The 14607-nt window shown below is 43.1% G+C and overlaps 1 protein-coding gene across 2 annotated transcripts in view; it reads left to right on the forward strand.

Annotated features, from left to right (window-relative positions):
* Window positions 1-14607, forward strand: part of LOC143212917 (zwei Ig domain protein zig-8) — a 556020-nt gene that overhangs the window by 332383 nt on the left and 209030 nt on the right. For both annotated transcript variants that reach the window (XM_076432232.1, XM_076432233.1), the window contains exon 3: window positions 12265-12440. In XM_076432232.1, coding sequence (XP_076288347.1) covers window positions 12265-12440 — 176 coding nt within the window. The remainder of the gene's footprint in view (window positions 1-12264; window positions 12441-14607) is intronic.

Genomic DNA, 14607 nt, shown 5'->3' on the forward strand with positions numbered 1-14607 from the left:
GGGCTGAGCCAGTCAGATGTGGAGGAGAGCCGGTTTGTTTACGGTTTTCGGGGCTGCTAATGAGAAGGGCGGAAGTGCAAAGACGTTCGCTACCACAGTCGTGACGCCGGCAGACAGTGATTGAATTGTGGGAATGGTAGCCGGTGTTTGTTACCTCGTTTGACCCCGCTTCGATATAGTACTCTCGTCCTGGTATCGGTGTTCTATCGGCTCTCGTGTATAGGATGAATCGCGATCAGTATACCGTGGATGTCCCACCTCCATGCTCGCGATAAGGAATCCTGGTTCCCCATCCTGGTTTTTCTAAAATAACCGCTTGCATCGCACTGTGGTCTAAAAGTCAGTTCTAGCGCGAATAAATTAAAACTACCGACTAACGGAAGTCTGTTAAAATTTATACTTGTATGATCGTTTGATATGTACAGGGTGCGTCGCCAAAATCCGGACAAATTAAACATTTCTTTCAAACATAATTTTTATTGCGAAGTTTATAATTTATTTTTTTTTTGTAAATTGTTTGTTGGCTCATACAGAATACGTTCACTCAATATAGGCCCCTTCTGCTTGAATAACCGCCTCCATTCTTGCTGTGAAACGGTCGCAGGCCCGTTTTAAGGCGTCACGGAAGAGATTCCTGTGAGAAAACGAACGGAATGTATTCTCTATCCGTAACACGACCATAGTATTCCCCTTTAATGAGATTGACATTCATGAACTTGAACCCGCAAGAGTTGGAAGGACATTAAAAAATTTTTAACGAAAGTAGCATTAGATTAATAATTATTATATTAATAAACAAGTAGAGCCAGTATTGTAAATTATGTTCTATTTACTTTACTCAAATATTTAAAAGTAACTTTTACACAAAATGTCAATTTTTTCCTCGCACAATAATTAATTCGCACTAGAACTGACTTCTAGACCGCTGTGCATCGGTGCGCGTCGAGAGTGTTTACGATGACAGTTACGGAGAGAACGCTGTACCCTACTGTGTGTGGGCAGGTTCGCCGCGTCAGCACCGAGACGAGCACGCGACATCCGACTTGGGGGGTCACGCGTCCGCCTCGTTACACCGTGTCGCTAACATACGCGCGATGTCTCGCCGGTAATCGATGCACCGTCGTCGCCGCGCCGGGCAATCTCGAACTCGCCGGTAACGAGGGGAAACTTTGTCGGCACGCGTCTTGTAATGTAACCCGAACCATCGGAATTGCATTGCGCCGGTGCCACCCCTAATTCCCGGACCAATTTACTTATCAGAGATTGGCTTGGATCCGAACTCCCGTGCACACGGGTCCTCGTCCAATCCTCTCGAACCCTTTTCTCTTTTTTTCCGCTCGCGAAGAGAAGAAGAAAACGACGACGAAGAAGAACGGAGCAGGGAGTTTTTACGCGTGCGGATCCTCGCCGCGGTTTTCTCGGGGACCGAGGCGCATCCTCCTCGGCTATCCAAGAGACGTTTAAGCAAAAGTTGTGAATTTGAATTTTAAAGCAGACTCAGGGTTCCTGCTCTTTCTTCGTCGCTGCTCCTAGATTGAAAGATCCGAGGCCCCCGCCCCTCGCGCCGACACCCCGCAACCCTCCCAAACCCTCTCTCACCGACCTATCTCTTCTGTTTCTCACGGCGCGAATGTTTTACGAGCTGGCTTCGACCCGCGAGCCGTAAAATCTGAAAATTTAAGAGAGAATTTTCGCTCCCCCCCCCCCCCCCCCCCCGCAACCAGCGCAGCGGCAGCAGCCGCGACGAAATTCCACCGTTCCAGGACCTGCCGCGCACGATGAAGAGCTCTCGCAGCGAGAGCGAATTGTGATGGGAAACTGGGGGACAGAGTGTGACAATGATGTCGGAGAGATCAGCGAGCGAGCTGGAAGCGATTCGATCGGTTCACTCTCCGCTTGATTCGCCAAATATTCATAGACAAATATTCGAAATTTGAGAGGAAAAGTCGAATTTGTTTAATACAGAAAGTCGAAAAATGCATTGTTAACCTCGTTCTTTACTGTGAGAACAGTAAACAGAAATTAGTTTTTCAGCTAAAAACCGTATTTTTCAAACAAGCAACGATATCCAGGGATGTAATCAGTTGCGAAAGCAGGTCCGGGGGAAGGATGTAAGGCCGAAAGGAAGGAAAGGCCGACGATCAAGCTAAATTCGAAATTCCCTGAAAATCGCTGACATGCATGGTTCGCGGCTCATCTGTTATGGAACGATATTATCCTCGCTTAGTCGGGTTTAATGGACCGTCGAGGGAGATAAACGCGGTACAAGTATCGCGATTATGCTTCTATTGCTTTCACGTTGCGTTTTGGGAACGGCGAACTCTGCCTCGCAAATTAATTTTTTACTTTTTCGATGCACGCGTAATCCTTCGCTTATCTATTGCACCCGAACCGACCAAAAGTGATCTGTGTTCTCCAACGATCCTCTGCCGTATAAATTCCCCTGGACATTTTACGCGATACATTCGAATATTAGAAAGTACAATAAATTTTCTAAAGGCGCGAAGGCCTCGGGGCGATTTCTTCGCATCTATCGTATATGGGTACCCGTTTTTTGAGCTTCAAAGGCCGAGCCGAACATAGAGAAGGACAGCGCGTGTAAAGAGAGACAACGACAACTTTCCGCGTCTCTTTCTTTCTGATGCGCTGTCTTTCCTCGCGTTCGAAACTCTCATAATCGATTAAACCACTAAATACAGTCGGAATTATATCGTGTTTGGTATCATTTTGCTTTAGAAAAATGCCAGGAATATGTTGCGGAAAGTTCCATAAAAAAATAATTAGAAATAAAGAAGATTAAATATTGGTGTTACATTGTGATGACGCACGGGCGTTGGAACTGTGCCGACGACTGCGACTCTCCGCGTCGCGTTAGTAGTGGTTCACAACGATATACCGAGCCGAGATCAGATTATGTACTATGATAAGTTGGGGGGATATTTTCTTCGCATCTATCGTATAGAAATTGTTGCGTCTATAGAGGATTTACTGTATTCCCAATCAGTATCGCAACTTACTATCGTCACTCTAAACAGTCCTAACTCCGAGTCGATTGCTCGGCCTCGGCCTGAAGTATGGCAATCTTTCATGGAACCTGGAAGTTTTCGATTCAAAGTGATCCTTTGTGCAGGTGCTTCGGCGCGGCGTGACTAACGCTCGGAAGTTGAATTGCTTCGAGAAGAGCGTTCGACGTTTCCCGTGACTTCTTGCCGTTTTAATGACCTGTCTTCCCTGACAATTTCTCGCCCGGCGTTATACAAAACTCCGAACATTGTTCCAGAAGCAATTCAGTGTCGAGGGCGATGCTCGAAGCGTTTCCCTCCCATGATCGAGAGATCGGTGCGTAACGATCGGAGTTCGAACTTTTTTTATCACAGTAATTACGATTCTCTTTCCAAGAAGACTGTCTTCTGGCGAGATTGGCAGCTTAGCGATCGGCCAAGTACACATGTGGAGGGTGTGATGAATAAATGTTTTTTACTTAACAGTTTTAAAAATCCGTCAGTCTTTGGAATTCCGAGGTACAGAACGAAATAATGCTCGAGTACATTTTTCGAGTAGTTTTCTTTTCGGAAACTATTATACAATGGCGATTCCAGCTCTCGCTGGATATGGTTTCGAGGCGCGAACGGAAGTTCGTTTAATCCGGGAACTTCTTTATTAAATTCGACGAAGGCAACGGGTGGTCTCAGGGTCTGGCGTCATTTGGTAGGAAAGAATTCGCATGTTCGCGTGGGCGAGCCGAACTATACGCTGGAACAGTTGGCAGAGCCGTTTGACGAGCGCATACAATGAAGTCAGATTAATTTAATTATGGATCATCTCCATTGAATTCATTCCACTATTTCTCTCTTTCATAACTCCTCTTCATACTCGGAAGGAATGTTTCCGATCTTTTTCCGAGGGTACGCTCGGGGATACTTTGTTCTATCCCGCGATTTTTCCTTTGACTCGCACGTTGACGTGGGAAAATGAAATTATAATTCAAAGATGGAGGACGCGACAAAGGAAGCTCGTCGAGAATGGGACATACTCAAATAGAATGTCATTCAGCTACTAAGGAACCATGCCAATTGAAGACGCATTCGAGGATCTGGGACGTGACAGTATTGTTCATTGTTATCGTCGATGGATAGAGGAAATTGAAACCTCCGGAACGTACTAATATTTGGTGCTCTCGCTCTTACAATAGCCTTTTAAATATTATAGATTTGGCTTTCTGCCCGGTTTTGTCTTTTTCCAATCGGTTCCATTTCACGCACACAATCTTTATTTTGCATTAAAATTCGTAGCCCACTTACAAACAAAATTTCTCTTCTACACTCCGCGACAAAACTAGCTAACATTTCATTAATACTAATTTTTTCGTAAAAGTTTTCGTTATTAATCCAAAGAATCAACTAAACTACATACATTTCCATAGCGGCAATGTTGTTGAATTAGATTGAAAAAAGTTTCGTGAAAATTTCGAATTTTTTTGATATAATAAGACGCGACGAAACTATAAGACAATGTATATTTTACATAAGAAAAAAAGTCGGTGGAAGTTAATGAAAAATTATTTTTTCCATTTAGTAGTTATGCGCTGTGCCACCTTTATTTTTTATAGTTTCAACTAATCGTCGTGGTATCGATTTATATAAATTTTTTATTTGATCTTGACTTAGTTTGGCCCATTTTCTTCAATACGAGCTTTCAACTCTTTCACCGACAAAAACTGTTTCCAACAAACATTGTTTTGGTATCGTATGAGCCCCATTTTACCATTCAACTTTGTCCCTCAGACACTTGACGTATCTTTAAAAACAACAAAGATATTCAAGGTGGTCAAGTTAGGTGAAATACCTTGTATTTAAACATGGAGACCTCGCAGGCCATGGTAAAATTCGTATATTACGGTCTTCACAATATTTTTTTACACGTTTCGCTGTACGCACAGCGGCATTATCGTGTCGAAAAATATAATTTTCACATGCAAATAGTGCTTGCATGTAGCGTTAAGTGTTCTTCTAATATTTCTATATATTTAATTGCATTCATGCTGGTGTTAATCAATTTTACATCGGTTCTCCCGTGGTACCATATTGCGGCCCATACCATGATGCCGCCTCCGCCCATTTGCCTCCTTGACAAATGCAATTCTTCCTTCCGCAAATCATGAAAATAATATGAAAGACCATCCGGTCCATCTAAATTGAAACGTTTTTCATCTGAAAAAATAACTTTTCTCCGCTTTTTTCTCCACTGGAGATGTCTCTCCGCAAGATCTTCCCCGGCTGCTTTGTGTCGATTCGTAAGTGGCGGTTTTTTCTGCAATCTTCGTCTTTTTAAATCCTTGGCGCGTTTAATTATCCGTTGCATATTACGAATATTGGTGTGAACGCCAGCTTGCGCTGCAATTTGCCGTGCTGTCAAGCTAGAATTCGACGCTAACCTCAGAATGGCTCGTCGTTGTCGCTCGGTTGTCGCTTTTGGATGTCCACCAGGATGTTTTTCTCCATAATTCTCTCTACTTTTTAAATAATTGAGCACGGCACATCGACTTCGCCCAGCCACTCTTGAAATTTCTGAAATAGAAGTATTCTTTTCTTTTAAATCTACGATCACTCTTATTTCAGTGTCTGTCAGCTTTTTCCCATGCGGCATCTAAGTACACAATTACTTCTAACAAAAGGTGTCAGGGTAATATTAAATTAACATCAATATTGACCAATTTGTGAAACAGGAAGAAATTTCTTCCAAACAACTTTATCATCCTGTGGCTTCACCACTTACAAGAACACTTAAATGTAATCTTTTGCAAACAAAAATGTTTCACAAATTGATCAATATTGATGTTAATTTAATATTACCATGTCATCTTGGTATACAAGCAGTTAAAAGTTGTGATTTGTCTTTTCACGGTTTGAAATAACCGCCAAATATCGATTGGTTATGTCGATCGATGATCTGATTGGTTCGTTTCTATTGGTTTCACGGTTGCCTCAGTAGCTTGTGTAACGGCATGGAAACAGCACGTGTTGTGTAGTTCCAAATTAGTTAAAATGATTTCATTAAGCAAGTGAGTAACAAAGTACACAATTTTGACATTCAATGTTTAATTCAGTGATGGTAATACCACTAGTTTTTCTGTTTAATAATTTACCGATGCAGTTATTAGTTTTCTTGAAAATGATCTACACATAGATCGAAACGTCGAAAATTTAATTCAATTTTCAATTGCTCTGATGTAAAATTACATCGAACCAGTGCGTCGAGAGCATTAGTACATCTTTTATTAACAATTATACGATCGATATAAAAAGGAACATTACTTCTAACACCGTGACTGCGATTAGAGTATAAGATCGACTGACGAAAAGCTACTGTGTTATAGTTTTGTCGCAACGAGAATAGCATGTTTACATACATTTCCAAAATTCTTGGAATTGTAACCTTCGATCTTTCGCAGAACTGTAGAATATACTTCTATATGTATAATGTACACAATAACACTACGAATGAAGGAAGACAAAACTCGAGACTTACATAGAATTTTCATCGAATTTAGCACAGGTCTTATAGTTTTGTCGCGGAGTGTATTTTTTGCTCGAGAATCGCATGTGTCACGGCCGAATAAAATGTTGTGCCATCATTTTGATTAACTATGACGCAAGGAATCGCCTACCGCGATAACTTCCACCGCAAGCTGTACCGTCGCGGAGCCGCCGGTGAAATAATGTCTGAGCGAATTGTGAACGGCACCGGAGAGCCCGGAAATTACGTCGGAATGGTGATCCCGCGGGAACAATAATTTCTGGGAACGGGTTGCGATCGTTAAACGAAGGCAGTAAAAATCATTCGCCCGGATCACCGGCCGACCTCCGCGGATGTGTAATGAAAGTACGATCTCGCGTCGGCGGAAGTTACGCCTCGCGGAATGCAATATCTCCAATTTACCCCCGTGCAAGGAAATATTGCAAGTTACGCGCCGCGACGAGTGGATATTGCGCGTGGCCTCGGCCGTTTCTGTTTCCGCTTCGGAGACGCGCCGCGATGAGATACATGGCGCGCCTACTGCGATTGTTGTATTCTCTCCGTATAACTGTCGGAAAGATCTCTACCGTAGCTGTGAAAATTATATCCCCACCACTGGTTGGACATATTTTAACGTTCGCGGCGACTGTTTATTGACTTCCTCATGCTCCAGTTTTTTAACGTAGTCATATCTTCTCATAAATCAATATAAGAACTTCGCCCACGCAAGTTTGCCTAGTTTTAACTGATAAACGAATCAACGTCAATCAAATATGTCGAAATTGCGATTGGATATTTACGTACCAGAGTTGGGAATGTTTTATTTGAAATAAGATGATGAAGAATTCATTGTGAAATCAACTTGTATTTCGGTTTTGATTTCGGACACAATTTCTCGACTCGTCCGCGCAGCAACGGGGTAGCATGGCTCGAAGAACGCGCGCTGAAATAATAAACAAGTTTGGTAATTGTTCGCGGCACCGGCTGAATCGGCGGGTTAGTTCTTTTTCCATCGAAGTTCGGCCCGTCGCGTTTCAAGCTTGTTCGCCGAAGTTTGCACTGGCAACTTTGCCGAAAATGTGTATAGTTAGACGCCGAATCCCCCTCGGACCCGCAAACACTTGCGGAACGTTTTAACCGGGAGTCTTTCCCCGACATTTCGAGATGAAACATCGCGCGAGAAAATTGATGATAGAGAGGAACGGAGTCGACGGAGGAAATATTGTGTCGGTTTCGGTTTGGGATTTCCGTTGTTGGAAACGAGACGGTGATAATAGAAATTCTACATCGAAAACTGTTCGAATGTATTTCACAGTGAAGCGCAGGCCGTCGAGATATTAGCGGGAAAGTTTGGACAAAAGTGTCAAGCACACGGACCGAACTTTCTAAGCACGTTTAATCCGTATGAAACTGGTAATCAACAGAATTAGAATTGAACGCGGAGCATATTAACACGTTTGAGTGGGGCTAGACTGTGAACGGACTATGAACGACATGTTTGTGGGCAAATGTTGCGGATGATCGCGGAACATACTAATTAATGTGAAAATTGCAATTCAGCTAGAACGATTACGAAGTTGGTTAACTAGTTGATTAACGAATAATCACTCGACGACTAATCATTTTGTCCGATTGGAGGCTGAAGTGTTTTTGTAGGAAACAACGAGCTCGATTCGTTGGTTCCAAATACATAAATCGCGTTATTACAGGGTGACAAGAAATAACGGAGTTAATCATTTCTTATTATAATTCTGTCAAATCGACGAATTTTGAAAAACCAAATGATAACAACCATAACATAGACCTTTAGTATCTAGGTGCACTGTAGTGCACCAGCCAAGTTCTTGCACTACCTCCTTTTACAAGAAACAATTTAGCCGTTTTTTAGAGGCTTATAACTCGGCACTGGAGGCAGATGGAGAGATGTAATTTCGTACACTTGTTAAATGCTATCATGTCTCAATATTGACAAAACATTAATCTTCCAACATTAGTAGGTTCCGAGATATAGGACCTCAAAAATCGTTAAATTTGTCACTGACTGACTGACTGACTGACTGGCTGACTGACTGACAGATCATCAAAACCTTTTGGGTACTTCCCATTGACCTACAAGCTTGAAATTTAGCACACAGGTCTACCATAACAAACCATCGAAGGAATAATTGTCAAAGTTTGAAATTTTACACCTTAAAGGGGTGGTTTGAAAAAAACATTACGAAATAGGTGCGTAGGATAGAACATATGGCTTAAAGCCAAAAGGCTTAACCCAAAGCATATAGGGTATGCCCAACCACATGACGTAGTAGCCTTTTGTTTTTAAAAAAAAATTAAAAAATGGCTGCATCTCGGGAACGGTGCGTCCTATCACAAAAATGACGAAATTTTCGAAAGACCATACACGGGGCATATCGGGTATGCCTAACCACATGATGTATGTGGTCTTTTGATTTTTCGAAAAAAAAATGAAAATTAAAAAATGGCTGTATCTCGGAAACGGTGCGTCCTACCGCAAAAATAACGAAATTTTCAAAAGACCTTACGCGGGGCATATCGGGTATGCACGACCACATGACGTATGTGATAAGTAACGGCCAAGTTTGAATAATTTCGCCCTCCATGTGACTCTTTAAAAATTATATAGCGTTCTTTTTAACTAATTTTTCAAACGCTTTTTTCAGTATTGCAAGAGGTATTTCTAAGCTAACGAACTTGGCCGTTATTTTTTAAACCAATGACCATAAAAGGTGTTAGGTAGCGGCCAAGTTTGAATAATTTAGCCCTCCGTGTAATTCATTAAAAATTAAATAGCGTTCTTTTAATGTAATTTTTACAAACGCTTTTTTCAGTATTGCAAGAGGTATTTCTAAGCTAACGAACTTGGCCGTATTTTGGTTGATCTCACAACTTTTTACGGCCATAAGAACTTGGCTCCTGTTTACAGAATGTTTTTGTTGGGATTCATATATTTAAGAAGTTTCGAAGTGGCCACCCTTTGAGCCGATTCAGAGGCTGAAACGTGTTTTGAAATTTTCGGCTATGGGCCGCAGCTCTTCTGGCGTCATTCGGTCCCACACCCGGCGCAGAGATTTTTTCAGCGACTCGAAACTTTTATGGGGCTGAGCACAGGCCCTGGCCTCCAAAATCGACCAAACGCTGGAGTTCATAGAGTTGAGATCCGTTGAGTACGGCGGCCATTCCGCAGATGTGATGAAACCTGGAAAATGGGATTTGCTGCGGTTTTCGTGGATCAAGGGGTCAAAATCAACCAAGAAGTGTATCGACGGGACATTCTCGAAGCCGTCGTACTTCTGTGGGCCCAACAGCACCTCGGCGATCCGGATAATGGACGTCACAGCAGGATTCCGCGCCGGCCCACAGGGCGAAAACGACTCAGGAGTGGTGCAAAGCCCATTTTCCAAGTTTCATCACATCTGTGGAATGGCCGTCGTACTCACCGAATCTCAACCCGATGGACTACAGCGTGTGGTCGATTTTAGAGGCCAGGGCCTGTGCTCGGCTCCATAAAAATTTGGAGTCATTGAAAAAATCTCTGTACCAGGAGTGGGACCGAATGACGCCAGAAGAGCTGCGGCCCATTGCCGAAAATTTCGAGACACGTTTGAGCCTCTGTATCGGCGCAAAGGGTGGCCAAAGGTTGTTATTATTTGCTTTTTCAAAATTCGTCAATTGGACAGAATTATAATAAGAAATGATTAACTCCGTTATTTCTTGTCACCCTGTATTACATTAAGAAGGCACCGTTACGTAGTTACAATATTTAAAATTAACGAAGGTACTGTCCATACAACGAGAGTTCGCACAGATTTTGCTAGTGGAGTGCAGGGGGGATCTGCGAGACCCCAGTCCTGACGCTGGGCTGCGGACCCCACTCTTGCGCTTAGGTTCCGGCGGGAACGGTCGTCATAGGACAGGCATGGCCAGAAATAGCACGCGTGCTAGGGATTCTCAAGGAGTACCCCCACTTCTCCCGGCCGCGTGTCTCAATCCCCTTGGCGGCCGTAGTTGCTCCGAGCACTATGGCCGCCACGGGGAGCAAGACGCGCGGTCGGGAGAAGTGGGGGTATTCCTTGAGAATCCCTAGCACGCGTGCTACTTCTGACCATGCCTGTCATAGGAGCTCGGCGTCACCACATCGCTCTATTGCAGTCGCACTCGAGACGCTCGTTTGCTGTCTTCGTCAAGCAAATTCGGCCAATCGCGGAGGACGTGTAGCGCGGAGTAGGGTACCACGTGGTACAGTAAATTTTCTATAGATGCGAAGGCCTCGGGGGGATTTCTTCGCATCTATCGCATTTGGTACTATTTTTTGAGCTTCAAAGGCCGAGCCGAACGTAGAGAAGAACAGCGCGTGTAAAGAGAGACAACGACAACTGTCCGCGTCTCTTTCTTTCTGATGCGCTGTTCTTCCTCGCGTTCGAAACACTCATCATCGATTAAACCACTAAACACAGTTGAAATTATATCGTGTTTGGTATCATTTTGCTTTAGAAAAATGCCAGGAATATGTTGCTGAAAGTTCCATAAAAAAATAATGAAAAATAAAGAAGATTAAATATTGGTGTTACATTGTGATGACGCACGGGCGTTTGAACTGTGCCGACGACTGCGACTCTCCGCGTCGCGTTAGTAGTGGTTCACACCGATATACCGAGTCGAGATCAGATTACTAAGTTGGGGGGATATTTTCTTCGCATCTATCGTACAAAAATTGTCGCATCTATAGAAAATTTACTGTACCCACGAGTTTCTCTGTGCCAACTATTGTTGGACGGACATTACGTAACTAACTAATGGTGTGCTCTTGTTAACAACGCGGAATAGTAAGGCGATGTTCGAACTCAATAAAAAGGATGGAGAATAAAAACATTTCAACCGTTTACTTGCATAATATTCGCTTCCTGCAGACAGGTCACCCGGGAGCGCAACGTGTTTGTAAAGAGAAGTGGTGGTCATGCTGTGATCCTTTCATTAGCGGCACAATTCTTCTCGGTTCCTTCTTCTTCTTCCGTTTCGTACTACAGTATTCTTCCCTTTTGATGAATCTTTATTCTTTTCGATGAGTTTAATCAATCGGGACACCTTGTAGAACGTAAAGCGTCTTATTATTTTGTCGAGCACGGTTGTACCAAAGAAACGATCATAATTCTCCCGGTGCGGTGGTGGCGCGTCGAATGCATTTTAAAAGTTGGCCGTTCCTCGGCTAGAACTGTGCAATGGTGGTGCGTTATCAATCCAATTAATCTTCCTATCGGCGAACATTAAGAAATTCATCAGTGAACTCGTTAGATAAACGAGCCAGTCGAATCGAGTATACGTCGCGACGGTCTCTGTCCGTGGAACAATAGACGATGCCAGCGATTGTTGCGATCAAAGGGCTTTGTCCGTTCCCTGCATAGAGAGCTGCTTGAACAGATTCGCCAGGGAAGTTCACTTGGTAGCCGGCCTGCGCTGTACACAGATAAAAACACGGTCATTTATCACCTGAACTGCGAGCCGGCGAGCTCCTTGGCTGACATTTTAATCGAATGCGCAACCTGCGCTGCTAGAAAAACTGCGTTGTTTCGCCGTGCGTCATTCGTTGCCGAACGATGCAGCCGCCAACTGCACGCTCAAATATTTTTAAACATAACGTTTTACAATTAGACTGCTGACTTTTATGTGAAATAGAAAATTGTCTGCGAAAAGCGACGCAAGCTAATTCATGGTTGTTTCTTTATTTTCCAGGAGCGCACTGCTACAGCATGCTTCACGGGGGCAGCGGCAAAAGCGCCAACAGTTTAGATGACAGTAGTATACGGTCTGGACCGTACTTCGACCTATCAACTACGAATAACGTGACCGCTCTCGTGGGCAAGACCACGTTCTTGCCATGTCGCGTGAAGAACTTGGGGAACAAAACCGTGAGTAGAATAATTGAATACACAGTAGTTGATGAAACGTAAATAACGAGGTTGAAGTGACGATTTTGATGAAAATTGTCCTCGAAGTCCCCACAGCGTTTCTTTACTAATTAAATCCTAATCTGCGTCGATTCATTCGAGTGAAATAATCGCCGTGAATGGCGACTTGTAATTACGAAGGATTCCGCGGGAATAAATGCTATAGGTATACATATATACCGAAGACTGGTGCACTTTGTTCAATGACATTGTGGAGAGGCAGGCGGTAGCCAAGTGCACTTCCGATGCATCCCCCTGCAGTTTGCTACAGACAGGTGACGATCCATTGTGCTGGTAAAATATTGACACTCGATATTTTCCTGCATTCGCCGTCGGGGAGAGGGAAAAACGTTTACACGTGAGCCCATCTCCATGATGGAGGTCCATGCTTTTTGCCGGAGCCCCGACCGTTGCTTTCATCGATATTAATTTTCCCCCGTTATCCTTTTAGGTGCGAGTGCACAGACAGCAATTATTTTAATTTCCTACTGTTTATCAACGGCGGTGCTTTTAAGCTCCCACCGTTCCGGATTTTCATCGACAGCATAATATCGAACTTTCCTCCAGGCACGTTGTTGCCCGAGTGACAGCGATGCACTAAAATTAGAGGTAAGTAACGCCGGACACCGCTTGACGCCGGATACAAGCGTTACCACTAGTTCCAACAAAATATTTGGCTGCTCTTTACTTTACCGGACTCAAAATTTCTGCCTTTCTCCTAGGAATTATGATGTATTTGGTATGTGATCCAGTAGATTTGTACCCTGCGCGGATGCAGATCCAAGTTTCGAACCTTTAGGATCAATAGTTGAGGAGATATGGTCGCTTAAAGTTGAGCAATCTGCAGTGTTTTTGACAGGCCCTTACCTGTCAAAAATGCTCAACTTTAAGCGACCATAGCTTATCAACCATTGATCCTAGAGGATCGAAACTTCGATCTGCATCCGCGCTTGGTACAAATTTATTAGATCACATACCAAATACATCATAATTCGTAGGAGAAAGGTACTAATTTTAAGTCCGGTAAAATAAAGTTTACCCAAATATTTTAACAAATGGTACAACAATATTTCCTGCCTACTCGTACGAGAAGTTTAAACGACGAATAGAAAAGCATGAAACGCTTTCGAAAAGGTATCGCATGTGTTGAAAAAAGTTTTAAACGCCTCGAAAGAGGTATGAAGAAAATTTGTCACGCGAGTAGAACAGAAGGAATGAAAATTATTCTGCAAATCGCGCAGGACTCCCGTGATATCCGTGGCAATTTTTCACCGGAGGAATGTGGTCGCTGGCGTAACAATAAATCCACGGGAAAGCAGCTCCTGTTATTCTAATCCCTGTAAGTTATTTTTTCGGACAAATTTATGCATGAAAGTTAGGGGTATGTGTATGAGGATCCAGGGAGAAGGTTCGATGATCATAACTCAGGGAACCGTGTTTTATGAGATTTTTTTCAGCCGTCACCTTGTGCCGAAAGATTAGATTGTGCGGATTATTCACGGGGTCGTTCCACAATTCATAGTTACTAGGACGCGTGAAACGGTTGGCTCGGTTGTAAGATTCGCTGCATTCCTTATGCTTATCAAATCTACGCCAATTTATCTGCGTCTTGTAATCTACAGCGCGCAAATTCAAATATAAGTGGATCTGTTTTATCGTGTCTGATTCATTGGTGGAACAGAAGATAAAATTTTATAAGGAACTTGAATAAGTTCTCGCTGTTTCTTCAAATATGGCGGTAGCAGTACCCCGTTCGTGGAATTTCGAATGGTAACACACATGCAAGGCAGTAGTGTATCTAACCTTAAATTTCAGTGTATGGTAATTCACTTTAGTGTAAACAAAGTAATTTTTTCTTAGTTCTGAAAATGTGTCTACTTTTGTGCCAAATAAAGTGTATTTGCGGGGAATTTTATTGCATTACTTTATTCAAAAGAAATCTGCTGCTGAAGCACATAGAATTCTTGTTGAGACTTATGGTGGCAATGCTTTGTCGGATACGACATGCAGAGACTGGTTTCGACGCTTCAAAAATAATGATTTTGAACTTGAGGATAAAGAACGTTCTGGCGCACCGAAAAAAATTTGAAGACGAAAAGTTGGAGGAATTACTCGAATTATTGCTAGT

The sequence above is a fragment of the Lasioglossum baleicum genome, chromosome 10, assembly GCF_051020765.1.
Source record: "Lasioglossum baleicum chromosome 10, iyLasBale1, whole genome shotgun sequence".
NCBI classification, from domain to species: Eukaryota; Metazoa; Arthropoda; class Insecta; order Hymenoptera; family Halictidae; genus Lasioglossum; species Lasioglossum baleicum.